Below are 22632 nucleotides of genomic sequence, written 5' to 3' on the forward strand. Positions count from 1 at the left end.
GCAGTAACGCTGCCAGTTACTATCATTAGTAGAAAGTCATGTTTCGTTTCACAAAAATCCCCATTTACAGGTTGACAGTATTTGCTCAACTGAACTGAGCAGAAAAGCAGAACCATGCAAAAAAAATATAATTCCCAGCCACACTCATTGTATAGATTGCCATTACATGTTTGAAGTGCATGAGTAGGGTGGAGCTGTTAGTTTGTATATTGATATGTGCCCTTCATGAAGAGTCTGGATTTTACTACTTGTAGAATCGAGGCAGGAAGAAATTCACCAGAAGGGCCCAGGTGCTCTTATGCTACTGAGCAGCAGCAGAATACTTCCATAAGATGATTAAATGAAGATTTTTTCCCTCCACTTCTGCATGTGTGCTGTATGCCTTAGCGGGAGGAAAAATAGCAAAGCTTGTATTTGATCAAAGGAGCGTGCAGTTGGCTGTGGATTACAGTGCTATTTGTGCTCCATATATACCAATAACACGCTCAAAACAGGCTCTGTTACTGATGTCACTATCCCTGATAAGGAAGGTCACCTCTCTTTTTGCAGTGAGGTTGCAAGTCCAACACTGCCTTACAAGCCATGTATATAGCTGATACTGTGCGGTTAGCCGTTAAGTATTACCTGCCATAGTGATACAGACAGAAACTGGGATCTGTGCAATGGAACTCGAAGCCTGTACCTCAAGTTCCTAAATGAGGACTCCAGCGTGAGCAGCCTCGTTCCCCCTCAGTGGAAGAGGGGGCTTCTCTGGTGTGGGGGATAGAGATCTTTCTCTTGGGGATGTAACTGAAGTGGCCACCAGATAAGCACTGACTTCTCACTTACTTGGAAACCATCCTTGAATTGCAACGTACATTACTGTTCCAAATGAATGGGATTCTTCTAATCGGGACTTTTTTTTTTGTAGCTTGTCAACGCACACATTGTAACTTGCACACATTGCTAGGACATCCTGCGTACCGCATTCTTTAACTCCTAATTAGCTCTTTATCTTTGAAGGGCAGCTAGCAGTGTGCGTGTACTGTTCACACAGTCATTGAGCATTCCCAGATTTTTGGAGTCGAACCCTGACAGATGTCCAAATATCTGACGCGGGAGATCAGGTAAAGCCATGGTCTCCACTCGGCAGAGAGCTTCCACCAGGAAGACTGTGGCGACCCAGACGGAACCGCCACAGAAACATGCAGCGGTCCAGGTTTCTGGCTGCGGGGAATGTCTGAGCCTCTCCATGTTACCAGGGAGTGGCGAAAACACCGTCTGCCTTAGGTGTGAGTGTTGCAGATTACTACACTGTTACAGATAGTTAGGGTCCGGCGGCCGGAAGATATCGCGCTGTACTGAAAGGTAGAGCCCCTAATAGCCAATAGTGTTAGTTTATGATGTAAGCAGACGGATGTGACGTTGTAAACCTTAGCTATATAACACCTTGCTACCCCTCAATAAAGGCCATTTGCCGTCTACCACACTGGTGTCAGCGTGCTGATGGCCCGAGCGGCCTGGGGGTGGTCGCCATGCCGTTCCTGAACCAGGTCGCCACGCCGCTTGAGCGGCAACAAGTGGTGCCGAAACCCGGGAACATCGCCTGGACGGGTGAACGGCGGCCGGAGCTGCAGGACCAGCCCGGCGGGGAGGACGCTCCGGGACGAACAAGGAGGATGGAAGCCCTTGTGATGGTCGTATTGCAGTTATATAAATATTGGGGGATTGATTGTAAGCCAAAAGATTTTACTCTCGCTGTTGCGAGGCTTTTAAAAATTAAGGTTATAGACCAGCCGGTGGATATCCTCCACCCTGAGGTGTGGGACAAATGTACCAAGGCGTTAGCCGAGGAGACGATGTCTTTGGGTCGTGGGAAAAACCTTAAGGCTTGGGGAAAAGTTGTACAGGCTTTGCAGAAAGCTATGAAAGAGCAGCAGACCTGGGCGGCAGTACAGGACTGTTTGTTGGCCACCCCGAAAAAGGGAGTTGGGGCAGCCGCACAGACTCTGCACCCCCCAGATGATGGCAATTCTGCTGAGCCTAAAGGTCAGCAAGAGGGTGATACGTCCCCTCAATCCCCGAACCCTGTCCCACTTACAGAGGAGCAAAAACAGCAGAAATCTGTTTGGAGCGAGCTAGCCGAGGAAGCTAGAAATATCGAAAAGAAGTCAGACCATGGAGACACCTGGGTCAGACCACCGCCCTATGCCCCTGAAAATGGCGCTGAGCCTCAAGGAGACGGGCGGGGCGAGGATGCTCCCGGCGGGAACAGACAGAAACCGTTAGATAAGAAAGAGGGGGAGAAGAACAAGAACAGCCGAGAACTGTTAGATAAGCAGGTGGGGGAGGACAACAAGAAGGAGAAAAGCGGTGGGGGTGACCGGTCAGGTGAGGGAGGCCCGAGTGAGGCGCTGAGAACCAATCAGAGCGACCGTTTGAAAAAATGCGCCTCCGTGAGTAGGAGGCGGGGCGAGCCGAGCAGGGGAGAACAGCCCGCCCGCAAGGGGAGTAGGCGGGGCCGGAGCCCAACGAAAAAGTACCGGAGCCCGGAAGTGACCAGTCAGTCGAGTTCTGGTTCTGGCTCTGGCTCTGGCTCTGGCTCTGGCTCTGGCTCTGGCTCTGGCTCTGGCTCCGGCTCTGGCTCCGACACTAGTCAGGACGAGTGGCTCACAACTGATTCAAACTTAAGGAAGGAGAAAAAGAAGGTAAACAGAATTAAGAGCCAAAGAACTAAAAGCCAAAATATTCCCATTCGAATTAAAGAAAAACCGCGAAAGGAAGAAACCCCTCTCACGGACTGGAGGGAAATAAAGATCGCGTGTGCCGAGTGGGCCCCATCGGCCGCGCTAGCGTTCCCAGTCCGGGTGACGGAGGCAGGACAGAGGGTCTACTCAGCGATAAACCCTAAGGATGTGCAAACAATTGTTAAGGCAATTGCGGATAAAGGGATTAATTCTGCCATGGTTTCAACCCTCATAGATGGTATCTTTGGGGGGGACGATATGCTCCCATTTGATATAAAACAAACTTGTAGGCTAATCTTTGATGGAGCAGGGATGATCGTTTTCAGACAAGAATGGGAAGACAACTGTACAAAGTATTTAGCCCAAGTAACTGGGGCAGATCATCCATTACACGGCTCCAGCCTGCAGCGGTTAATGGGTAAAGATCCAACAATGATTACCCCCCAGGCGTAGGCCCATGGCATGCGGGCCCATGAGGTTATGACAACTACTCGTGCGGCCAGAGAAGCTATTTGCACAGCCTGTAGAGTCGTTGCCAGACCATCACCATGGTCCACAATAAAGCAAAGTGAAAGTGAGAGCTTTACACGATTTGTAGATCGCCTCCAGACAGCGGTCGACTCTTCGTCCCTGCCCACGGAGGCAAAAAGCCCGGTCGTAGCGGAATGTTTACGCCAACAATGCAATTCGGCAACCAAAGAAATCCTGCGATCATTGCCGGCGGGGGCAAGTATCGCAGACATGATTAAGGATGTTGCAAAGGAAGAACATCTGACCCCAATTCAGGCGGCTGTTCATGCCGCAATAGCCAATGTAATGACATGTTCTAAATGTGACCAGGCAGGCCACGTTGCAGCAAACTGCCCTTGGCTGGGGGACTCGCTGGCAGCGCTCCCCCCATGCCAAGATCGACCCAAAGGTCACTGTCAGGAAAGATGGCAGAGTCAAGTGGTGCCCGCTTAAGTCTATTAAACCAGACCTTCAAAATAAAACTAATGAAAATTGTGAGTTTCTGTTCACAGGACCGGATCATTGGACGCCCCCGTAACCTGTACGCCCCGGTGACAGGCGTCCCGCCCGAGCCTGCGAGTTCCACGCCGATCGAATCCAGAAAACAACAAAACAGCCTCCGCAAGAGGGGGCCGCGATGCCTTTGCATTATCTTAATTTTGCAGCTTGTCACTATAGGACAAGTAGAGTCACATCAGCCCTTTAAATGGGTACCTGAACAGATGGAACAATCTCGAGCGATTAGTACAGAAGTAACTACAGGGTCACCAGTTTTCAGTGCCATGTCTTGCCAACCAGCACCCATTGAACCCTGTTCCAAACGCAGCTGGTACGAAAATTGGTTCACCGGTTCGCTGTGGTTAACCACCCTGTATATTGAATAAGCTTATGCCGTTTTTCAAGAGTCGGCTAGAGAAAGGTTAACATCATGTTAGTAGAACGCCGACAACGGCTTTAAGAATATATCCACTCAGTATTATCCCCAAGTTATCCCAAGGTGCACCCTATTCCTATACCGCAGTATTACCTGTCATCCTCTACCTTCTACGTGCCTTCTTCTTTGTGCCTTATGTTTTTATGTCAAGTTTATGATATATAATCTTAAGATTGTTATAAGCTATAAGAATAGAATAATAATAAAAGTAATAAGGATAAGGTAATAATGACAATAGGTAAGAGTAAGATAATAATAAGATAGCAATAAGAATAAGATAATAATGAGAATAAGTAATTAGATAAGAATAAGTAACAATAAGATAGTCATATTTTAGCTAGTTTTGTTATGCATAGGGAGGGGGGAAATGTTGCAGATTACTACACTGTTACAGATAGTTAGGGTCCGGCGGCCGGAAGATATCGCGCTGTACTGAAAGGTAGAGCCCCTAATAGCCAATAGTGTTAGTTTATGATGTAAGCAGACGGATGTGACGTTGTAAACCTTAGCTATATAACACCTTGCTACCCCTCAATAAAGGCCATTTGCCGTCTACCACACTGGTGTCAGCGTGCTGATGGCCCGAGCGGCCTGGGGGTGGTCGCCGTGCCGTTCCTGAACCAGGTCGCCACGCCGCTTGAGCGGCAACATGTGAGCAGGTGGATGACCTGCTCAGCCTGGTGGCGGAGCTAAAGGAGGAGGTAGAACGGCTGAGGGCCATCAGGGAATGCGAAAGAGAAATAGACTGGTGGAGCTGCATCCTGCAGTCTTCCCAGGAAAGCCACCCTGAGAACCCCCCAGTTCCGTCAGAAAATCCAGTGCCCTCTTGCCCTAGGGCAGAGGGGGCAGAATTAACAGTATCCAGGGACAATCAACAATGGAAACGGGTCCCCACTCGAGGTGGCAGAAGATCCCCTCCACGGCCCACCTCACCTCCACCTGTAACCACATTCAACAGGTACGAGGCCCTGGAACTTGTGGATCAGATAGAGGAGGCCTTGAACCAAGGCCCATCTAGGGGCTCTCTCCAGAGAGGCAGTCTGGTCCATGCTGCAAGGCTGCTCCCCCTAAAGAGAAAAGGAGCACCCGGAAGAAGCGGCGGGTGATCGTCGTGGGTGACTCCACGCTACAGGGCACGGAGGCACCGATATGTAGACCGGACCCCTCATCCAGAGAGGTCTGCTGCTTGCCAGGGGCCAAAATAAAGGATGTTACAGAAAGGCTCCCAAGGATTGTTCAGGAGTCGGACTATTATCCTCTAGTATTGTTTCATGTGGGCGCTAATGATGCCATGGGGAAAATGAGGGATATCAAGCAAGACTTCAGAGCCCTAGGGATGGCCATCAAAGGTACGGGTGCCCAGGTAGTGTTCTCCTCTATTCTGTCAACGAGGGGAATGGATTCAAGGAGGAGAAGGCGGATATGGCATCTTAACAACTGGCTGCGCCGCTGGGCTTGGCAACAGGGTTTTGGCTTCTATGACCATGGGACTCTGTTTGATGACCACCAGCTAGTGGGGAATGATGGGACCCATCTCAGCAAGAGGGGCACACGTCTCTTTGCCAAAAGGCTGGCCAACCTGGTTAGGAGGGCTTTAAACTAGGCAAGAAGGGGGAAGGGGAGTGTCACACAGACATGGCAAGCAGTACCGCGCAGCCTAGGTCAGATGGCGTCCAGTGGGAGTATGCTAGTGGGGAAGGGAGGATAGGAAATGATCACGGAGGGTCCTCTTTCACCCCTCCTGGGAAACCTGTGGCCTCTGTTGCTTCCCTGAAATGCCTGTACACCAATGCGCGAAGCAAGGGGAATAAGCAGGATGAACTGGAGATGTGTGTGCGGTCCCAGCGTCATGATCTTATTGGTATCACAGAGACGTGGTGGGATAGCTCGCACGACTGGAGCGCTGCCATGGAAGGCTATGTGCTCTTTAGGAAGGACAGGCTGGGAAGGCGAGGTGGTGGAGTTGCTCTTTATGTGAGAGAGCAACTGGAATGCATGGAGCTCAACCTGGGAGTGGAGGATGAGCGAGTTGAGAGTTTGTGGGTAAGGATTAGAGGGCAGGCTAATGTGGGAGACACTGTGGTGGGTGTCTGCTACAGGCCACCTGGACAAGACGAGGAGGTTGATGAGGCCTTCTGTAGGCAGCTGGATATTGCCTCACGGTCACAGGCCCTGGTTCTCATGGGGGACTTCAACTACCCCGACATCAACTGGAAGGACAACACAGCCAGGCACAAGCAGTCCTGGAGGTTCCTGCAGAGCGTCGACGATAACTTTTTGACACAAGTTGTGGAGGAGTCGACGAGGAGAGGTGGGCTACTGGCCCTCGTGCTATCAAATAGGGAGGGCCTAGTAGGAGATGTTAAGGTGGGGGGTAGCCTCGGCTGCAGTGACCATGAGTTGGTGGAGTTCAGGATTCAATGAGGAGGAGGCAGGGCTGTAAGCAGCCTTGCAATCATGGACTTCAGGAGGGCCAACTTTAGCCTCTTCAGAGACCTCCTCGGTAGAATCCCATAGGCTAGAGCTCTAGAAGGCAGGGGGGCCCAAGAGAGCTGGTTAGTTTTCAAGCGGCACTTCCTCCACGCCCAGCAACAGTGCATCCCTGTGTGTAGGAAGGCAGGCAGAGGGGGCAGGAGACCTGTGTGGAGGAGCAGGGAGCTTGTGGCAATGCTCAAGCAGAAGGCAGCGGTATACAGAATGTGCAAAAAAGGACAGGTCCCATGGGAGAAATACAGGAACGTAGTCAGGGAATGCAGAGATGCGACGAGGAAAGTTAAGGCACGGTTGGAACGCAATCTGGCAAGGGACGTTAAAAATAACAAGAAAAAATTCTTTAAATACATTAACAGCAGAAGGAAAATCAGGGAAAACGTGGGTCCGCTGGCAGACGGGATGGGCACCCTGGTTACAAATAACACAGAAAAAGCAGAGTTGCTGAATGCCTTCTTTGCTTCGGTGTTTACCAAGGGCAGCCCATTAGAGCCCCAGGCCCTAGGGACAAGAGAAGAAGCTGGTGGAGAGGAAGACCTACCCTGGGTAGAGGAAGATTGGGTCAGAGAGCACCTAAGGAACCTTGATACCCACAAATCCATGGGTCCTGATGGGATGCACCTCAGAGTGCTGCGTGAGCTGGCAGAGGTCATATCTAAGCCGCTCTCCATCATCTTTGAAAGATCCTGGAGAACAGGGGAGGTGCCGGAAGACTGGAAGAAGGCCAATGTCACGCCAGTCTTCAAAAAAGGCAAGAAGGAGGACCCAGGCAACTGCAGGCCAGTGAGCCTCACCTCCGTCCCCGGAAAAGTGATGGAACGGCTCATACTGGCCGTTGTCTCCAGGCACATGGAGGACAAGAAGGTGCTCAAGAGTAGTCAGCATGGATTCACCAAGGGGAAATCTTGCTTGACTAACCTGATAGCCTTCTATGATGAAATGACCGGCTGGATAGACGAGGAGAGAGCGGTGGATGTCGTCTATCTCGACTTCACCAAGGCTTTTGACACCGTCCCTCACAATATCCTCCTGGGCAAGCTCCGGAAGTGTGGGATAGATGAGTGGACAGTGAGGTGGATTAGGAACTGGCTGGATGGCAGGGCCCAGAGAGTGGTGATCAGTGGTGCAGAGTCTAGTTGGAGGCCTATAGGTAGCAGGGTCCCCCAGGGGTCAGTCCTTGGTCCAGTCCTGTTCAATTTATTCATCAATGACCTGGATGAAGGCACAGAGTGCTCCCTCAGCAAGTTTGCTGATGACACGAAACTGGGAGGAGTAGCCGATACCCCAGAGGGCTGCGCTGCCATCCAGAGGGACCTGGACAGACTGGACAACTGGGTGGTGAAAAACCTCATGAAATTCAACAAGGCCAAGTGCAAGATTCTGCACCTGGGGAGGAATAACCCTAGACACCAGTACAGGCTGGGGACCGACCTTCTGGAGAGCAGCTCTGCGGAGAAAGACCTGGGTGTCATGGTGGATGACAAGTTGACCATGAGGCAGCAGTGTGCTCTTGTGGCCAAGAAGGCCAATGGGATCCTGGGGTGCATTAAGAAGAGCGTCTCCAGCAGATCGAGGGAGGTGATCCTGCCCCTCTACTCAGCCCTGGTGAGGCCGCATCTGGAGTACTGTGTCCAGTTCTGGGCTCCACAGTACAAGAGGGATGTAGAGCTGCTGGAGAGAGTCCGGCGCAGGGCCACAAGGATGATCAGGGGCCTGGAACATCTGCCCTACGAGGAGAGGCTGAGGGAGCTGGGCCTGTTCAGCCTGGAGAAGAGAAGGCTGAGAGGGGATCTAATCAGTGTCTATAACTACCTTAAGGGAGGGAGTGCAGAGGATGGTGCTGGTCTCTTTTCAGTGGTGGCCACTGATAGGACTAGAGGAAATGGCTGCAAACTGAAGCACCACAAGTTCCACAGGAACTTAAGGAAAAATTTCTTAACAGTGAGGTTGACAGAGCACTGGAACAGGCTGCCCAGAGAGGTTGTGGAGTCTCCTTCTCTGGAGATCTTCAAAACTCGCTTGGATGCAGTCCTGTGCCACGTGCTCTAGGTGACCCTGCGTATGCAGGGGGGTTGGACTAGATGATCTCTAGAGGTCCCTTCCAACCCTAAGCATTCTGTGATTCTATGATTCTATGATCTGTTGAATTACAGGAAGCAACCAGGAGGCTGTCATCTCCACATTGTTCCTGGTCTTAGCTTAAGGCTACAGGTGTCTCCTAAATGCCAGTCATCTCCCATCAAGATTTGCTGCGTCCTTACAGTGGATGTGCCATCAAGCACTGCAAGTCCAGAGCGCTAATCACAAAGCGCTGCCCAGAAGCCTTCTGCTGGAGAGCAGTAGAGCACTCTAGCAAAGAAGTCAGGAGGCAGAAAGCTTTAAATGTATTATATACACCTAGGCTGCTGCTGTGGATAGTGCTTGCACTGCGTGCTTGCTCCAGCTACATTTCAAAGGCACATAAAGAGGAGGATGGAGCAGGAGCTGGACAGGAGCCACTCTTTGATGGTGAGCGCAGCGGGCAATGCTTCCTGTGTGGCAGAGCGACTGGAAGCTCGGATGGCTGAGGTAAGGCATTGGACATGCATGATGTGCTTGAATGAGCTGCCCACAGAGTATGAATGAGAAGGGTTCAGCTTTCAAGGGGAAAAGGAGCATGCATTCATGCCTAGTTCCAGGACACCCAGTCTGCTAGTGCGGACAGCATTGGTGACCCTCACAATTGGGCGAGCACAGTCCCCTGGATCACCCTGAGAGAATCTGTGAGGCAATGCTCAGAGCCTGCTGCAAGCTCAGCAATAGCTCTGGTCCGAGTGTGCCCCAGCCTTTGCAGTGTGTGTGGAGAGCACGTTCCTCACGGAATGGTGAGGTTTGGGGCCCGCGTGGCAAGAGTTGGAGAAGGGAGCGAATAATTCTTCACTGAATGCCATGATCCATTCCCTGCTTTGCACAGAGTGGAGGCAAGGGCAAGCTGTGCTCTTCACTGCTTTTTAATGCTGGGAAGGATTCAGGCAGCTCTCATTGTGACTCAGTGCTGTGGTATCCGCAACGTAGCAGGGTCCTGTTGAAAGGAGATGCCTGTGGACTGTAGCTGTGGCCATGCCTGTAGTGTTCTGAAGCCGAGCTCCTCGGCTTTGGGCATTGTCTTGTGGGGTCTCAGAGGGGTGATCCAGATGACTGTCCTCGGGCACCCCTGTGGCTAAACAGTAAGTCGGCAGTGCTGCCATGAAAAAGGGTTGTCTAAAATGTGGCTGCGGCAGGGAAAGGCAGCTCGTTCTGGCCTGAATCCTTTGCTACTGAGTAAATTAAAGAGAGTTTTGGTTTGTCATGAGAAAAAAAATCTTATGCCTAATCAAAGGATTTATAGAAATAATAATTTTAGAGGTTTAACAAGGTCCTAAATTCATCACTACCAGAGGAGTCTTCCAAGTTATACCCCCAAATGCAGTATTTCATGTGTTATTGCTTAAAGAAAAAAAGACATCTCATATATCTCATATGCCCATAGTGCTTCTTAATTGAAGCTGCAGATGTTACCATTCCTTTAGGTGAAGCAGCACACAATGCAGCTAACACAGAGCAGTATTTTAACTCATGGCATTTTAGTCTATCTTCTCAGGAAAGTGATTGAAATGATTTTTCAAAATATTTATGCACTATGATCAAAGAATAACACATAAAAATGTATTCTTTACTCCCATTTCAGCTGAAAAGGGGGAATGCCTTTGAAGGTATGTGGCAATATCTGCCTTGCAGAAAGACCCACCAGAACCCTGGGGTAATGCAAGAGGCACCACTCTGCTCTGCACCACGCTGGGGAAGAGTCAAAGCAGCAAACATTCAGTGTTTTCAAATAACTTCTTGGTTGTTTTTTCCTAAATTTTAAAAGGCCCTTGTCATTATTTTTTTAATATCTAAGATGGTAGTTAAAGGCATGGAAAATTTTTCACAGAATGGAAAATTATACCTTAAATGTAGAATAATAATGGTGTTTAGTGCTTACAGCATATAATGTGTTATGATTTTAAAGCATCGGCTCGGAACAGAAAGGTATCACCGGGGTCTATTGAGCTCTATTTAACTGCTCTAGGTGCAATAAGCAGGTCCAAACAACCTCTTGCCTCTCGGCTCCTCTGCAGACTTCTTTCCTGGCCCCACGCGGCTCCGGCCACGTTCCCGCATGCGCTCCAGGCAGGGATGCAACGGGGGTCCTGTAATGCACAAGGGTGACAAGAAACCATCCATGCAACTGAGACAGAAACAGCAGCCGTAGGAAAAAAAGAAACCCTCTGGAATCTCCGGAAGAGCTGCCTTGTGGTTGCAGCTACCCTGCCCATAACCCCCGTGAGCAGAACCATCCGTCACTGCTGCTTCCCAGCGCCTGTCCAGCAGGAATTGCAAAGCGGCTGGACTTACACAAATAAAAGCCATTTTTAACTCAACCGGATGGGATAACTTGCTCCCATAAGGCCTAAAACAATTGATTGAGGAGATTCTTGACCTAGCAATTTCTTAATTAATAAAACAAGCAAATACTGCTTTCAATGCCTAAGAAAGTTCAAAGGAATGATCAAAGTCTAATGTGCTAATAGATGGTGTTGCCGGCCGCTGTCTCCGCTCTCAGCTCGTGGCTGTATCCGGGCTCCGGTCAACATGGAGTGTATTCCGCCTGCTGCCAGCCGCTGCCTCCGGTCTCGGCTCGTTGGCCGCCTCCGGGCCTGGCAACGAAACGTTGTACACCTGGAGGTCGGTCCTCCGGGGACGTCCCCAGCCCGCGAGGGGACAAACCACGTAACACCAATATGGTTGAAGTGGAATGCCGTTTATTGCTTGTTGCTCACTACAGTTATACTCTATTCAAATGCGGAAGCTGACTTAATAAGTGCTTAATATGGAATGCAACTGCAGCCTTTCTATTTATGGTTAAAATTGTCCTTATCACTACTTCCCCCTAGACTTTCCGTCACATCGCGAAATCTTCTGAACACTGGACCCTTCCTCTTAGCCTAAGTTTGGTCAAGCTAAGCCGCTGTCTTGACTCTTTCCTTAAGCCGTGAGGCCAGCCTAAGCCTGATCTGGCTTCTCAAACCGGTCTCATCCACAAGATGGAAAGGTCAAGTGTGGATCACATTGAAAAGTAATGAAAAAGAATGGCGAAAGGAAGCAAGATCTTGTCAAAGGGATCTTGAAAACACGCCGTAGTCAAGTAGAAGTTCTTGGGTTGGAGACAGGAGTAACTGGATAAAAGTCAGCGTGTTGTGCTAGACTAGAGATCAGACTAAATGATTGAGTGGTCTGTTCTGGACTTAAAATCAGTCCGTAATTCTTTGATCGGTCACTATGGCAAAGCTACATGGCAACCTGCAGCACCCGCCATGAATCTCATTTGGAAAAAGCATTATCAGGTCATTCCTCGTGGACGTGCCAGCGGCAGGACAGAACCGTGACATTTCCTAGATCCCAAGGCTTTGCATCACAAAATGGTGCAACATTTAAACCAGCATTTGAACTGCATTGCTGCCCCTGCCCCAGGACTTCTCTGTGTTTAAACACCCTGTGGGCTTAGTCAGCAGAAGAGAGATTTTCCAAAGAATCCGGCATTTTGGGAATGTGCCTGCTGGCGGCCAGGGTCCAACCCACAGGGCCACCGGGAGCTCCTGCTCCCTCTAGCCCTGGATCCGCTGGATTCGGGGGTGACTGAACATCCTGCATACTCAGGACTTGAAATTTAAACGTATGTTTGAGAATGCTATTCTGGGGAAAATTCCAGATAAGCCATGCTGTTGCTGACGTGTATCGCTCTTATTTTTAGAGGAAGCAATGCCTGGGCAAAAGAAATTATTTCATGCAGATAAAACATTAAAACACATTTTAGCCTTATGAAGGCTAGGGTATTTTTAAAAGGCACTGTAAGAAATACTGTAATATCATTGAGCACAACCATGTACATGCTGCCGCACATTGCAAGGTTCAGGCACCCTTTATATCAGGAACCACAGGGGAAAATGTATTAACTCCAAATGCTGTGCTTGGCCACAAGCTCAGCAAAGCACACAGATATGGCCAGAGGCAACAGCAGCAGTAACAGCCTCGGTCTGAAAAAGCCAGGCGCCTTCTGCTGTGCCGTGCTACGCTCCGGCCCGAATTCCAGCTTGCTAGAATTGAAGCCTTTCTTTTTACGGAGCTGAAGGCTGCATCTGAACTGCTGGCCTTCACTAATAGAGGTTGAGTTCCAACCATGAAGAAGTTAATCGAAAATTTTTCCTTCATGTTACACACAGTTCCACTAAGTAACTGCTGTACCTGCAGACATCAGTGAAGCTGGGCTGGATACGTTTTCTTTTTCTTATTATTTGAAAGTCCTCAGTGTTCAAGCACTTTAGTTCCATTTGCAATGAAAAATAAATTAAAATTATTTTCTCTGCAAATAAGGCTACATGTTGAAATCAGCTTAAACGATCCTCGACTCTCAGTATAACAGACATGTTATAGGTCTTCTGCGTGACGACTGGATGTGATATTTTCTTACTTAGAGAACAACAGCAGGAAAAAACATGGAAATGTCTTAAAATATGTAGACTCGGTAGATGGACTGTTTTCAATTATTTTTCATTTTCCGCACTGTGTGGTGCAATTATGTAATTTCTGGTTAAGCAGAATGACCTTTTCCAGAGAGCAGCCAGGAGCAAAGATGACGCAGGTCACTTAGGACTCGGTTCCCATTTTTGAACATTGTGCTGCAGTGAAAAGAAGACCTGGGGGATCCGGGCCCGCCAGCATCCTGCTGCAACGAACAAGCACGCTGCAGTGGGCACGGATTTACTCCTTGCTTCCCAAGGCCGGAGCCCACTGGGTCCCATCCACGGGAGCTGCAGAGGCAAGGATCAGTGCATAGTGTTCCCGTTCCCTGGTGTTTTCCCAGCTATAGAAGGAAAAGCTAAACTGAGGAGCCGCGGTCCTGCGGGGCGGCTGGCACCTCCTCCTCCTCCGCACCACGCAGGTGTTGGAAACTTTCTGCCCCCTGTGCTCCTCCTGTCTCTTCCCATCCATTTGCTGACGGCCTCAGGGCCAGAAAATTCTCTGCATAGTCTGAGGAAGTAAATGTTGATTTACTGGGAGGTATCTCCTGCGGCTTCCCACCTGCAGCAAAGCCACCATGGTACTCATCCTGCTAAGCAAAATGAAGTTAGCGGGAGGTTGGGATTGAAAACCTGGCACCACCTGAATTCACTTCTGCTATGACCTGGTGCTCGGCGGCTCCTGCACTTTTTGCCGTCACGTCCCAGTGACGTGGAGTGGCCACGCTGGCCAAAATCTTTAATTTTATAAACCTGCAAACAACATCTTGCACTCTTTACAATATCACAAGCATGGCAGTAAATAAAATACTGCGCATGTGGGAAGAGAGGAGAGAAGAAGGGAGAGAAGTGTATTTACAAGCTGCATAGCCCAGCTGCAGGAATGTCCCTCCTGCTACCGGCAGGCACCATGTTCAGCACGTCCAGCTCTATAAATTCCCCTCCTGCCTTTCAGCGGGGTTGCAGGAGGCTCCCGTAGCCCCTGTGATCACAAGGCATACCGTGGGCATTACATGTTCTTAGGTGACATTTCTGCAGACTGGTATTGATCCCCACGAATGCTAACAATGAGAGACAACATTTTTTAATAGAGAAAAGGTGTAGGAATTCAATAACTTCAATGTATGAAGCAATAACAATGATGTTGATACTAGCTCTAGCATGAACATAAGTTCATTTACCGGAAAGGATTATCACTTTGAAACAGGTTATTTCCTGCAAGAGGATTTGGGTAATATATTTAACCTGCTGTATTTGGAGCTCTTTTAGTGAAGTGGATTTCATAGAATCATGGAATAATTTCAGTTGGAAGGGACCTCCGGAGGTCTCTAATCCACATCCTATTCAAAGGGATGGACTAGAACGATACCAGTGTGAAGTGAACCAACATTTGCAAGCAGAATCTTCATCCTGCTATTCTATTTTATATTTTATTCGTGCACTCTGATGCTAAGGTGATGTCTCTTCCACCGCAACTTGGCGAAGCTGCCAAACTACTAATTTGGGGACCCTCTTTGGGTCGTTATCCCTGTCCCTAGGCAGCCACTGCTCTGCCGGGCTGTGCACAGGACGTTCCCCTTCCCGATGAACCCGTGTCCCCTTCCTCGTGGTCACTCCTTCCAGTGCTCACAAGCCTCAGCAGAACACTGCAAGTTGTCTGAATCACAAGGTGGGTTTTTTTATTTAATGATTTCTAGGTGCATTTTCCTGCTAAGCTTTCTAACCTCCGCTCCGAAGTTGCGGCACTGCAGACATTAGACATCTTGACCTTTACGACTACCCATTATTGACAAAACAGAACATTCAGGATGAAACTCTGCTCTTTTCATAGAGGTGGAACCTGCCTAACTAACTGGCAATAAATTACGCTGTTGGAATAACTGGCCATAGGTTGTTGTTACATGAAAGATATTAGAAAGTACTAATTCTTTCTCAAAGGATTTGCAGAATTACAATTTATGAAGGCAGCGTTCTTTTAACTAGTTGCAATAATGAAGTATTGGGTTAGAGCTTGCATGATAAGATGCCTGGAGAAGCTCTTCCAATTACGAACGGATTATATGTGCCCTGGTAGGGCAATGCCACTTTATCGGAGGGATGGAAGATCAAACACAGGCCATCGGCACCTCCCAAATGCAAAACAGCGACGCTCGCAGTGTTGAGGCTGATGATTAATAAGAGCTCTAATTTCATAGAATCACAGAATGCTCAAGGTTGGAAGGGACCTCTCGAGGTCATCCAGTCCAACCCCCTGCACACGCAGCGTCACCTAGAGCACGTGGCACAGGACTGCGTCCAAGCGGGTTTGGAAGATCTCCAGAGAAGGAGACTCCACAACCTCTCTGGGCAGCCTGTTTGGGGTTTGCAATTTCAAATCTCTAAAACAGCTACAAGAAAAGTGCACTGAAAGCAACGCGGCGAAAGCAGCATGCTTTGGGAGCGTTGAATTGCAAGCCACATTTGAAGGAACCAGCCAAGTCACGGCTGGTGGATGACACGTTGGTGACACTGGAAGACACGCAGCGCTGGAGAAGCACGCGCTGGGACGGAGAGCGAGGAACAGCAGGGCCCTGCCACGGTTTGCAGGGAAGGCAGCGCCCAGGGTTGCTCTGCCCAGGAGAGAGCCCTTCCGCGGGGCAGGGCTGCTGGGAGCAGGGCAGGGAGCGCTGCCGGCAGCCCGGGAGGCCGGCTCTGCCCTGCCCCGCGCAGGATCCCATTCCCTCGCCGTCCTGCAAAGAAAAGAGGGTGAAAGGCATTTCTTGCTACAGCCTATGGTCCTAAAGATCCACAGATTTCTATTTGTTCATACAGAAAAAAAAATCAATTTAGCCATGACATCTTGTTTCCAGCAGCAAGGAAAACCTACACTCCAACTTTGGATTAGCTCCTTTCTGGGAGAATAATGTCCTTCGTGTACTTGCACTTACAACCCTGAAGCACTACAGAGAAGGCCACCGTGTTTCTCACAAGCCGCAGTGGTTATTATCATGGCCTGAGGTCTCACAGGAGGTGTCCGGGTTTCAGCCCGAACGTCGCAGGTAGCGTCTCCCGCTGCTGTGGCAGGACCAAGGCGCTGCCCTCCTTGCACAGCGCTGCACACCTTTCCAGGGAGCTGGAAAACCTCGAGCTCCATGGCTTCCTGCTGCTGAAAAGGTGGGAGCCAGGGCGGGAGACGTGGCCCTGTCACTGTGAGTCCTCAAGCAGGGTCCCCTCCCCAGAGCCTGGCAGCCACTGGTGACGCTCACAGCGAGGTCAGGGACCTGCGTGATGCCACCAGCGCTGCCCTCCCCTGCTGCAGACATGCAAACACAGCAGGGGACCCCAGGAACGCCTGCTGCACCACCAGGCTCTCACCAGCACCGGTGTGCAAGACCAAGACGCGAGCTGGGAAAGGGACAAGAACTTCCAGCTCAAAGTCTCCTGGACACAGGAGACAGGCGAAACCCGGGTCATCCAGCTACACCGGGTGAGGACAGCGTGTCCCGGGGGATGCCCAGGGCTCTGGCCCCTTCCTGGAGGGGGAAGCCAAGGAGCAGGGCAGACAGAACGCTGCGGTGTCCGTGCCCACGCGACGGCGGGTCCGGCGCTCCTGCACAGCGGGGCGCTCTATGTCCTGTGGCACAAAAGGTCCTTCATGTAAGTTTTGCTCTTTTCCTTAAATTTCTAGGCATTCACTATTACCGAGCAAGGGTGTGATTAATTTTGATTGCTACTGCCCTTTGAAGGTCTGTTATCATTTGTGATGCTCTCTGCTGCTAAGTTTTTGCCCAGCTCCAATATGAAGAATAATCATAAAACTTCCCATTGTGTATCTACCAGTTTTCCTGCAATTTCCAGCCATGGTAGTAATACTTCAAAATCCCACTTGATCAACTAACAGAGACAAGGAATTGCTTTTCCTTCGAACTACGCATGCTCCATGAATAAAAGCAGACATTTGAGACCCCACAACCCCCATAGCATAGAGAGTACTCACAAACCCTGAACCTCTCTCACTAAATCAACTGGACTCCCTTATTCCCTGTCCCCACCAAAGGTTAACAGGTTTTTGATGCTGGAAGCTATTGAGCATCAGGAGACAATTCAGGGTCACTTGACCCTGTGCGTGGAGAAGTTGCGGTAAGGACGAGGGCAGGCGCTGGCAACCTCGCACATCTGCAGCGTCTGCAGCGTCTGCAGCGTCTGCAGCACAGACGAGTGCAGCATCTGCACACACCTGGAATTCAGAAATCCAGGTACACAACTACTGGCAGTGACGGTCTGCAGCTCACACACAGAATCCCAGAATGGTTGGGAGGGACCTCCAGAGATCACCTAGTCCAATCCCCCTGCACAAGCAGGGGCACCTCAGAGCTCGCAGACTTTTCCTGGGTCAATCTTCCTCTTCTTGTACGTTGATTTTTCCAGAAGGCCCTGATATTGGAGCTTCCTGCATATTGCAATCTGTTGTGCTGGAGGGCTTGGCAGGGCCTTGCCCTGTGCCCCACAGAAGGAGCAAACGGGGCCGCTGGCTGGGCAGGCTCAGCCCGTCTCGCAGCCCGACGCGCTCGGCCGCGTTCCCGCGGGCTGGTGGCTCCGCTCCCTGCGCAGCTCAGCAGCACCGTGGAACAGGGAGCTCCTGCATTGATCTAGAGAACAAAAAATGGCTTTTCCTTCTGATAATTAATCTTCCTGGAAGACTGCATTGATAAAAGAGATAGAAAGCAAAAAGCAAGCTCCACAGAAGTGTTGCTCAAGGTCTTCTGTGCCACTCATGCACTGCTCAGGCCCTCCCTTTCCGAAGGTAAATGCTCAAGAACATGCATAATTCACCCGTTCCCTCTGTTCTGCGGTCTCATCCTCGCTTAGGACCTTCCATTCCTCCCCTGATGGGCTGCCTGGAAAATGTTTGCAGAGTTAGATCTCCAGGAGCAGTTCTGAAGAGGAGAGCTGGCACAGCAGCATCATGAAAACGTTAATGTCTTCGGAGACGGGTCTGCAGCGTGCGTGCAAAATGCCAACACAAACAGATCTGGGGGAAATAGCAGGAGACGGTACTTTTGCCTGTTGTTTCCCCATCTGCGTTTTAGCGGCCTTTCCGTGTGAGCTCAGGGCAGAGCCTGGAGCGATTCTTGCCAAAATATGCACAGGGGAGCTGCGGGGAGGGCTTTGGGTTTGGGTTTTTAATTGGAGAAGCGCTGGAGAAGATGCAGAAGAGCCACCAAAACAGCTCAAAACTTAATGAAAATATCTCTGTTGCAGACACTGAAATAATTCAGCGTTTTTCGCTTATCACAAGTGAATGTAAGAGGGAAGTTTGTAAGCGTCTAAGCACTTTCATGAGGAGGAATGAGTAAATCCTGAAAACCTCTTTAATCTCATGGAGAACAGCCTTCTTGGAAGCTAAGACAAGAAAATTAAAAGTGGGAATATGAGTCTTTTTTTTTTTAACAAAAAGGTATTAATCCCTGGGATACCTATTAATCATGGAACATTTCTTCTACACAGCAAAACAAGAGAGACTAATGTCCCAAAGCCCGGCTCAAGCAGGGCCGAGTTAACCACGCAGCTCAAGCCGGGCCACTTCTCCAAAACCCATCCGGCTTCGGTAGAGAAGAAGAAACCAACCAGCCAACCATCTCCTGTCCAACTTCTGCTCCAAGCCTTCAGTTTCTAACCTGCGTTCTCCACCAGAACAAATGAGATTTTTGAGATGTCACCTACACTGTAATGTCACAAGAAGAACAAGCAAAGGGTGATATGGGAGAGGTGAATGGAAGAATGATGAGAGAAATTTAATTAGAACTGAAAATGTTAATGAGAAGTTGTGTATAAGACATGAAAAAAGCAGCATAGATTCCAATAAGTATAAGAGGCATTTCATCAAAGATTTTGCTACTGAGTAATTATAGAAGTAATTAAGTGGTGTTTGCATGAAACCTCTATCTGGAAGAGAGAACAGTAGGATCCGGAGAGGAATAAACGGATAAGAGTTTAAAGCAGCAGCATTAATCAGAAAGCGAGAGCGAAGCGCTGTTAAAGCAGCCCCCCGTTGTAAGGGATTGTGTATAACTGCTGCACCCTTTCAAGGCAAGTTTCTGCACAGGAAGAGACGCTTCTCTGCTTGCACGTCGCAAGCGAATCGCTTGGTCTGTCTCAGCTGGGGCCAAAATGGGAAAAAATAGATTGCACTAAACAGCTAAAATACATCCAGCGTCCAGAAAAAAAAAAAAAAAAGCCAGATGGGATTTGCGTTTGTTCAGAGCAGGGCCGGGCACCGGGCTGCAGGCGCCCGCACGCCGCAGGGTTCGTCTCCCCCGGCCAGGACGAGCCCCGGGGAGGTTTCCAGCTCTGGAAACGCGTCCGAGGGAACGCAGCGCCCGCGCCACGCAGCAGTGCGCGCTGCAGACGGGGAGGTTTCCAGCTCTGGAAACCCGTCCGAGGGAACGCGGCGCCCATGCTATGCAGCAGCGCGCGCTGCAGACGGGGAGGTTTCCAGCTCTGGAAACGCGTCCGAGGGAACGCGGCGCCCATGCTATGCAGCAGCGCGCGCTGCAGACGGGGAGGTTTCCAGCTCTGGAAACGCGTCCGAGGGAACGCGGCGCCCATGCTGTGCAGCAGCGCGCGCTGCAGACGGGGAGGTTTCCAGCTCTGGAAACGCATCCGAGGGAACACGGCGCCCGTGCTGTGCAGCAGCGTGTGCTGCAGACGGGGAGGTTTCCAGCTCTGGAAACCCGTCCGAGGGAATGCGGCGCCCGTGCTATGCAGCAGCGCGCGCTGCAGACAGGGAGGTTTCCAGCTCCGGAAACCCGTCCCAGGGAACGCGGCGCCCGCACCATGCAGCAGTGCGTGCTGCAGACGGGGAGGTTTCCAGCTCTGGAAACGCGTCGAGGGAACACGGCGCCCGTGCTGTGCAGCAGCGCGCGCTGCAGACCCACGGGCGATCGGAGGTGGAGATGCCCTGCTCCTGAAACCTGTCAAACCTTTTGTAGGGCAAGAGAGAGAAGACCTTGCTTGAAGATGCTCAATTGAAAGCCCCAAAACTGCAAGGAAACTGCAATCAAAATTACCATAATTCTCATCATAGCGAAGACCAGCAGTAGGAGAGGACAGAAAAAAACGACCTGCTCCCATGATAGTGGCCAGGAGCACAAAATATTTTTTTGATCGAATATTGATCTTCCCACCAGCTGTACCCGGGCACCTGCTAGTGATGGGCACTGTCCCCCTGACGTGGATTTGGAAGCCCTGACCTCCTTCTGCCTTGCATAACTATTCTGGAATCTTAACTAACTTTTCACCTCCAGCTCCACAATTCCTGGGTGAAAACACAGCTCTATCTTTTATTTGGCAGCACTAGAGAATTGTGCATCACGCAGCAGCCAGGCATAAAGGCATGAAAAAGGAAACAGCCTCCCACTGCTCTTAAAATGTTTTGATGCAGCACATATTTTAAATACAGAAAACACTACTCAGTGCTATTTTTTTCGATTTCTAAATGTCCCTGCCATTTTACAAGGATTTATTTATTACAGCCCATTAGGAGCACACAGATAATGCACAAGAAGAGCGCTCTTCCATATTTTATAAAATAAGAAAAAAATACTCAGTGCACAAGAAGCCACTGAATTCAACTTAAAGATGAAACCAGGATGCTCGATAGCTTTAACAAGTCAGAAAATCATATTCAAGTGGGATAAGAAAAGCACACAGTGCAACTGGCCCATCTTCATCCTTCTTCTTCAGACCATCCATGCTTATTTCTAATAAAATTATATGAAATATTCAGGTTCTCATTTTTGTTCAACCACCATGACGCTTTTCCACAAGCTTCTACAACTTGCCAGATCCTGATTTTTCTCCAGGGAGCAGTCTCAGTTCATAGGATTGGGATTTTATCTGGAGTCACCTCTGCCAAGTGCCTGCTGCACAGCCTGCACCACATTCCTTCACATCCTTCTGCTTTTCCAGTCTTTTCTAGAGCTTTCCTCCAAGCCTGACTATGAAATTGATGGTCTTAAATTGGACAAAGCATCAGCAATTCCCAGAGAAGCGGTGACTCCTCTCCGTTAATAGCATTTCTCTCCTTCCCGCTCCTCCTCCATGCTCTCGTCTATCCTCTATGTTGCCCCAGGAACTTCTGCGCTTTGCAGGACGGAGCCCAGCTCGAGCAGAGCAGCGGGGACACACAGGGACAGCAGGGCCAGGGCCTGGCCGGTCGCACTGGCCCCATGCGCGGGACGACGCTCTGGCTCTGTCGGCAGCCTCAAGAACGTGGCCCGTGCACCAGCTCTGAGCTCCCTAAAGGGAGCTCTCCTGCCTCCAAAACCAGGGGGTCCTGAAACATCCCTAGCTTGTGACTGATCTTGGAAACACAGATGTTTCATGCCAGCCTGAATTAAGATTTTGGTGCAGATTTTGGTGCTCACCTGAATTAAGAATCTGGTGGGTCATCTCATGGAGATGCTGCGCGAGGCGGCAGATGGGAGGGAGCTGCTTGATCCAGCGGCGCCGTGGGGAGAGGAGCTCGGGGCAGGATTTCCAGCACGGAGAGGCAGGCGGAGGCAGCAGGCAGCGTTTGAGGAGGGGATGATGAAGAACACGTCAAGCAAATTGCTACGCTGAGCCCAGGCGCGCACAACCCCCACAGGCACAACCAGAGCACAGACGTGGCCCGGGTCGAAGCGACGAGCGAGGCACGTGGAATGCGCTCGTACCTGCCACCCACTCCCACCGCTGCAGCAGTGATCTGACGCCTGGTAAGTCGGCCTCAGCTGACAGACTAAAGGACAGCCATGCACATTGCGTTTTGTTTTGGTCTTTTTTTTCCAAAGTTAATGCTAAAAACCCCACTAAATTCAAGACTGTAATTGCACAAGCTAGGCAATGATATCTGACTGGGGGGAGAACTTCAGCTCAACAAAGACATTATAAAGCAATCCAAGTGCTGGTGACTGAAATGGAAGAGAAAACACAGAACATTCGAGTGTGGGATAAAATACCAATTCTTGACAGCAAAGATAGTTAAGAACTGAAAAAAAAAACCTCTATGTGCTCAATTTTCCAGTGCTTCAAAACCTGAAAGTGAAACTGGGTGAGAGAGAGAAAAGAGAGGTCTTTTCTCCAGCCAGCTTTGTCACGGAGCTTGACAAGAGAAACTACAGAAGATTAATGCTCATCTGGATGGAGATTGCTGGGGGATCTTCTGGGCTGTGTCAGTCACACAGAAGGATAAATCCGGTGGGAAATCATCAGCCATCCGACCTTGCGGTGAGTTGCAGGCTGTCACGGAGAGCCCATGCTGAGGTAACTGCTTTGGATGTGACACTGGCCGAGTCGGAGATCCTGCTAGTTCTGCCTGCAGGGGAAATCCTTAGTTCCCAACTCCCCACCCGTGGTGTTAGGATGTAAAACA

General features: G+C 50.1%; 1 protein-coding gene and 1 pseudogene across 1 annotated transcript in view; both read left to right on the forward strand.

Annotated features, from left to right (window-relative positions):
- Positions 1-1838: 1838 nt before the first annotated feature.
- LOC148596024 (uncharacterized) lies at positions 1839-4811 on the forward strand (annotated as a pseudogene).
- Positions 4812-9132: 4321 nt separating this feature from the next.
- The window catches only part of LOC148596025 (mis18-binding protein 1-like), a 71471-nt gene continuing 57971 nt past the window's right edge, over positions 9133-22632 (forward strand). Inside the window, exons 1-2 of the mRNA XM_088534455.1 lie at positions 9133-9228; positions 17275-17357. Of these exons, the coding sequence (XP_088390581.1) occupies positions 9133-9228; positions 17275-17357 (179 nt within the window). The remainder of the gene's footprint in view (positions 9229-17274; positions 17358-22632) is intronic.

Source organism: Tinamus guttatus, unplaced genomic scaffold, assembly GCF_059628265.1.
Source record: "Tinamus guttatus ecotype Peru unplaced genomic scaffold, ASM5962826v1 Tinamus_guttatus_pri_ptg000035l, whole genome shotgun sequence".
Classification (NCBI taxonomy): Eukaryota; Metazoa; Chordata; class Aves; order Tinamiformes; family Tinamidae; genus Tinamus; species Tinamus guttatus.